The sequence below is a fragment of the Papaver somniferum genome, chromosome 8, assembly GCF_003573695.1.
Source record: "Papaver somniferum cultivar HN1 chromosome 8, ASM357369v1, whole genome shotgun sequence".
Lineage (NCBI taxonomy): Eukaryota > Viridiplantae > Streptophyta > Magnoliopsida > Ranunculales > Papaveraceae > Papaver > Papaver somniferum.
The window spans coordinates 124,916,449-124,922,407 of record NC_039365.1 but is presented as its reverse complement, the minus strand read 5'-3'; the positions used below and the strand labels follow the sequence as shown (position 1 = coordinate 124,922,407).

General features: G+C 36.9%; 1 protein-coding gene across 3 annotated transcripts; it reads left to right on the top strand.

Annotated features, from left to right (window-relative positions):
- The first annotated feature begins 456 nt into the window (after positions 1-456).
- On the top strand, positions 457-5,027 carry LOC113302906 (ultraviolet-B receptor UVR8-like). Of its 3 annotated transcripts, XM_026551871.1 has the most exons (10): positions 457-593; positions 816-1,087; positions 1,484-1,674; positions 1,753-1,800; positions 1,983-2,055; positions 2,276-2,447; positions 3,521-3,720; positions 3,811-3,952; positions 4,195-4,386; positions 4,669-5,027. In XM_026551871.1, the coding sequence occupies exons 2-10, from the start codon at positions 835-837 to the stop codon at positions 4,709-4,711; spliced, it is 1,314 nt and encodes a 437-aa protein (XP_026407656.1). In that variant the 5' UTR covers positions 457-593; positions 816-834; the 3' UTR covers positions 4,712-5,027. The 3 variants fall into 3 exon arrangements, with proteins under 3 accessions (XP_026407656.1, XP_026407654.1, XP_026407655.1); XM_026551869.1 differs by having other exon boundaries at positions 3,521-3,952; XM_026551870.1 differs by having other exon boundaries at positions 3,521-3,952; positions 4,662-5,027.
- Positions 5,028-5,959: the final 932 nt, after the last annotated feature.

The window sequence follows — 5,959 nt, the reverse complement described above, 5'->3', positions numbered from 1 at the left end:
AGCATCATTTTCTAATTTTTAGGATCGAAACACTTGACTTTGCTGTATAAATACATGATTATATATATAAATAATATAAAAATAAAATATGCATATACGTGTCCGTGTCCTAGTTTTTTGAGAATTTTGTAGTGTCCGCATTCGCGTCGTGTCGTGTCCGCATCTACGCGTCCGCGTGTGTGCAACCCAGAATGGTGGTTTTATTGTATATTTATTTTGCGCTGAAAAAGATGGGAAGGTAGGTTAGACGGTTTAGGCTATTTGAGATTTTTGTGTTATTTTTATTTTGATAATTTTTTTTTTATAGATGGATAGTGACGCCTTTGGAGTTATAATCCACGTTCTGATTAGCTGACCAGCTTTCCCTGTTAGAACTAGCACGTCAAATTGACCCGAAATCAAATTAGCTGACCATAAGTAGCTTTCCCTACTAGAACTAGAAGTAGAAGTGGCGTTCTCCGTAATAATTTTACATTTTTATCTCAAATAACCCAACTTTTTGGAACACCTTATAATCCAGTCTAGGCCTTCCTACACAAGAAGTACTAGCACATTTTGCTTTACCTATTCAATAGGAAGTTTCGCATTTTCAGGTTAGATTTCTTTGTCTTTCTCAAAAAATTTCTCTTCAAAGTCTTCAATTTTTCTTTTGTTTGATGATCATCAAATTTGAAACCCTAATAGTACTAAGTTGCTCTTATTTTCTTTTGATAATCTTCATTTTTATCTGATTGTTTTTGTTATACAGAGTTTATATATGTAATAACAAATGGGAATAATCTAAGTTAGTTTTAATTTTTATTTCTAATTGATAGGTGATTTTGTTAGTGAAGAATGAATATTGATGAATTATTAAGGGAGTCCAAACCCCTAAAACTTCCAGTTAAGAGTGCTATCTATGCATGGGGATACAACCAACGTGGGCAAACAGGAAGGAAATGTAAGGAATCTCATCTGAGGATTCCTAAACATCTTCCACCTGAGCTTTTTGGTAGTCCAGGAGCTGGGAATTCACGGTGGTTAGATATTGCTTGTGGTCGAGAGCATACTGCAGCTGTGGCCTCAGACGGGTCTCTTTTCACTTGGGGTTTAATTTCTTTCTTATATTTCTATTATATAGGTCTTGTGTAGATAGTTTTGAATTCCTCTTTGGTTTAGGCAGAATAAGTAGGTTTTAGCGATAGATAACAGAGAATACAGCGCTTTATACAATGAAAATCCTCATCTTGTCATATCAGTATATCATTTGTATACCTTATTCTTGACTCAAGCTGCTGCTTGACAATTTTTTCAGGGTAGTTGTTACGTTTTTGGAGATGAACTCTTTTATTCTTTGTTAGATGTTTGCTAGCAATTGAGGGGAACTTGCCAGTGATTTTTATGTTATCAGGCTTTTCGTTTGTGTTTCATCGTCTTCTTGTGTTTTTCAAGTTTTGTATTGTGCAAGGATATACTGTGTAGCTGATTACTCTTAATTTCTTAGGGGCAAATGACTTTGGTCAGTTGGGAGATGGATCTGAGGAAGCTAGAAAACACCCTCAAAAAGTGAAGGCATTGGAAACAGAATTTGTGAAATCTGTGTCCTGCGGGGCTCATTGTACAGCTGCTATTGCAGAATCTCGCGATAATGGGACCATCTCCACTAGTAGACTTTGGATGTGGGGGCAAAATCAGGTATTCTGTAGATTCCTACCTGTCATTTTGTATAGATGCATAAGATCTGTCGAACTTACATTTGTTTTATCATCTCAGGGTTCAAATTATCCACGTCTCTATTGGGGGGCCTTTAAACCAAACACGGTATAAAATAAATACGAACTTTCTTACGGATCATCGGAAGATATAGTTTGATACCAATGAATGAGCGTTTGGAATCTTTTGTTATGGGTTGAAAAAAACATGTGCTCTAAAATATGCTTGCAAGACACACATGATTATTAAAACTTCTACGGTTCTATCCAAATTTTATGTTCATTGTGCAGATCATTCGCCAAGTTTCTTGTGGGGCAGTTCATGCTGTGGCTTTATCAGATGATGGCCTGGTACAAGCATGGGGTAAGTTTTTGGTTGGTTGGTAACTTTTCTTTAATAGGTTCTCCATTTGAAATTAGCTTGATATGTCCGTTTGGTGAATGTATATTTTTAATAAGTCTGAAGATCCTTTCTTAACCTAGGTTAAATTTCTATTTCGATAAAATCATAGACCAGGGAAACACTTTCTCACTCGATATTTCTATAATGATTTATAAGCTTTAAAACTCTTATGCTTAACCAGGTTACAATGAATACGGTCAACTTGGAAGAGGTTTTACTTGTGAAGGACTACAGAAGGCTCGAATTTTAAATGGTTTTGCGAGGTTTCTTGATGAAGCCTCTGAGCTTGTTAAGATAATCCAAGTGTCATGCGGGGAGTACCACACTGCAGCTATATCAGAATATGGAGAGTTGTAAGTAATCTGAAAGAATTTTGATAGCTGAAAATGTTATTATACTAAAGATGTGGTATCCCACATGACACAAATTGATGCCGTATAAAGGTTTTGAAAAGCTCTTACAACCTAGAACTTGAGTACTGGAATCTGGGAAGATGCAATAGATATGGCTCATCCTGATTCCTGTATCCACTGTTCAATATTTCTCTCCGACTCTTATGATTTAGCATAAAAATATATTCATTGTTGATATTCTGGGCATTTAGAGGTTTGTGATACTACCTCCGTTTCTGGAAAAGTGTTACTTTCACTTTTTCTATTTGGCCTATTTTTAGGCTAAAATGAAAAAGTGAAAGTAATACTTTTCTAGAAACGGAGGGAGTATTTGTTTCCTAATGGCATTATTGCTACTAAATCAGTGAGTCTTTATTTTATCTGTATGATGTGTGTAATCGCATGTGTGCCTCTCCAAATTTTAAATCCATCTTCAATTTGGTAGTGCATCCACTAGAATTGTAGTCTTCTCTAAACTAGCTAGATATTGATTGGCATAACCATTTCTTCTCTTCATATATTCACCATGGAACCAGAGAAGTCACTGGCAAAGAAGCAGGGTTGCTCTTAAACATTAGATGACCAACCTAGGTTGCTAAGGTATTTCTTTTGATTACTTATGAATGTCAATCTTATGTGATGCTGATATCTCTGTACTGCTACTGTATGGGTGGCTTGCAAAAGTGCTGTGATTGCATCATCATTGTATTATGCATCTATTGCATGCAACAAAATTAGCTTCACTCTGTATGAGTGTAGTGTACCACAATATTGTGATGCCCACATTTGTCTACTAGTTTGATTGTTATCTGAACGCGGTCAAGATTCTGGGTACATATTATGCTGTATGCTGGTTATATACTTCTCTACTGTCTGACATCATTTCTAGTTTAAACTTTCTGTGTCCCTAGGATTAGGGTTGAGATGATTGAGTTCTCATTTCAATGAATATATCCTCTGTTCTGAACTCTCACAGAAAATAACGTATTTGTGGACTTACTTGACTTTATATTGCATCTTTTTGGATCTTCCAGATATACTTGGGGGCTAGGAAATATGGGTCAACTTGGTCATGTTTCGCTTCAGTGTGGTGACAAAGAACTCTTGCCCAGGCGAGTGGCTGCTCTTAATGATATAATAATTAGGGATGTGGCATGTGGCGGGGTACATACTTGTGCTATATCTGTGAAGGGAGCTCTTTATGCTTGGGGTGGCGGTCAAGCTGCACAACTAGGTCTTGGCCCACAGAATAGTCTTTTCTCTTGCATTCCAAATGAGTGTTATTCGTTGTTCCGAAATATTCCTGTCTTGGTTCTTTCTGAAGGTGTGGAACTTGTTTCATGTGGACATTCTCATACTTTAATTTGCACAAGAGATGGAAAGATTCGTGGATGGGGTTATAACAGTTATGGTCAAGCAGCTAATGGCAAATCCTTATATGCATGGTATCCATCACCAGTTGACTGGTAATGTCCTTTAACCTTTTATAGCTGAAGGCTTTCTCTGAGCTTGAGTCTGATACCCTTTTTTAAGCGTGGGCGAGTACATTACACAAGATGAGTAGTTAGACTAGAGATGGTTAAGCCTTTGTACGCAGGCCACACCTGGGTGACCTGTGGTTTAGCCCACCTACCTTACAGGTGGCTGTGAAAACCCTCATCTGTTAACGCATATGATTTTTTTACTCCATACAAGCTTATTCATGCAGGTGCGTTGGAGAGGTACGAAAATTAGCTGCTGGTGGTGGCCATTCAGCTGTACAGACTGATGCATGTTCCCTGAAAGAGTTATGTGAATTCAGCCTTGCTGACAGTGTGACTCCTTCAAATGTGTCTGTGATCAGCGATGTTGCTTACAGAACAGGGTCCGATGCTTTAGCACGCCTTTGTGAAAAACTGAGGTATAACCGTAATATACCCTTTCATACGTGACTTTGTAAAGATCAGTCAGTTATCCTCTATGAGCTGTACATCCTACTGATTCCCAATGGCCAATTTTGAACTATAAAGTCTGTCTGTTTAAACAAAAAGAACTGTAAAGTTTGTTGTCACACCTATTAAAGCCAGGGCTTGGTATGTCCCAATCCAATTTCTTTATTTACATCTTGATTTTAGCTGGCTTAGTTTTTCTTGGAATTGGAAGTGTTCTCAGCACTAAAACGTATCTTGTTTGGAGTCTTCAGCACAGGTATGCTTAGTGGTGGAGACTGCAACTGCCGAGATTGACGTGGTTCGATGGAGTCCAAATTCGACAACCCGAAGAAGTGAAGCTGCTGAACCCTACCTTCTATTGTTATTCATTCGACATTGTTGCTGATCAGGATTTTCCGAAATCAAACCACTATTGATTTATTATTCAATCAAGCATTGGTGGATTGTTTACTCATCTGTAAATTATACTCTCTACTCTGTAGTTAGGTGGTCTCCATTTGGAGTTATTTGTATACGTGTCTATGTTGTAAAAGGGAGGAAGCAAAAGGCAGGAGCTTGTCAGATAATAAAGAAAATGTACCTTCATGTTAAATCAATACTTTCGTTTAATCTCGTGGTCCAAGAGTTATTTCTGTATTTAAGTTTGGTGACAATAATATGAAGAGAAAAGGTACATATGGAGCTTGATCCTAAACTAGAGGTGGAAGCAATCAATAAGGAGGTTTTCAGCATAGAGTGGAGAAATGCGCGATTTAGTAAAAGACATTAAATGTATTTTCAGTAGCTTTAGCTCCTGGTAATGTAACTGTGCCAAAGGGGAGGAATGAGGTAGCTGATATACTATCAAAGCTAGCTAGAGTGGAAAAAATGAGCGCAAAGTGGAATAGTCTCCTCTTAGCAATAGTGATGTTACCTATAACTCTCCTGCTAGCAATGCTAATTGTTTCAAAGAAAAAAAAAAGGTGAAAAATTTACGCGCCACGGAGGAAAAAGTGGTATTACTTTATGCGGGGGTCTCAAGGAGTTCCCATAGTCCAATTTTGTGCAGACTCCATTAAAGAGTGTGCACGTAACAAACCAATCAAATTTGTTCTCTAAAAACAAGTTATCTTATTTTATTGAACGGTTCGCGAGTTATAACCCCGAAGGTGTCACTATCCATCCACAAAAAACCCATCAAAACAAAATTAACACAAAACCCCCAAAATATTTGATGAAACCAATTTGGTTTCATCCAAAAAAAAATGATGAAACCAACATAAAATTTGATGAAACCAAATTTTGAAAATTGAGGTTTTTGTATCAATTTAGTTTTGATGGGGTTTTTGTATCGATTTTGTTTAAAATGGAGTTTTAATGGTTCCCAACATTTGAATGGAGTTTTTGTATCACAAGCTTGGTCACCTTGGTTTTTTGTCACTAGTTTTGTTTACTAAACGAGTCTTTTATTTTGTTTAATTTATTTTAACGGAAAAAAAGGAACAATATTTTACTGTTACCTAAATTATAATATCCTGTTTTTTTTTTCTAAAAAAGGAAAGA

Coding starts and splice junctions, on each gene's coding strand:
- LOC113302906 (XM_026551869.1), top strand. CDS start 835: ATGAATATTGATGAATTATTAAGGGAGTCCAAACCCCTAAAACTTCCA. Junction 1,675..1,752: donor GGATGTGGGGGCAAAATCAG/GTATTCTGTAGA, acceptor TTATCATCTCAG/GGTTCAAATTATCCACGTCT. Junction 2,448..3,520: donor ATATCAGAATATGGAGAGTT/GTAAGTAATCTG, acceptor TGGATCTTCCAG/ATATACTTGGGGGCTAGGAA.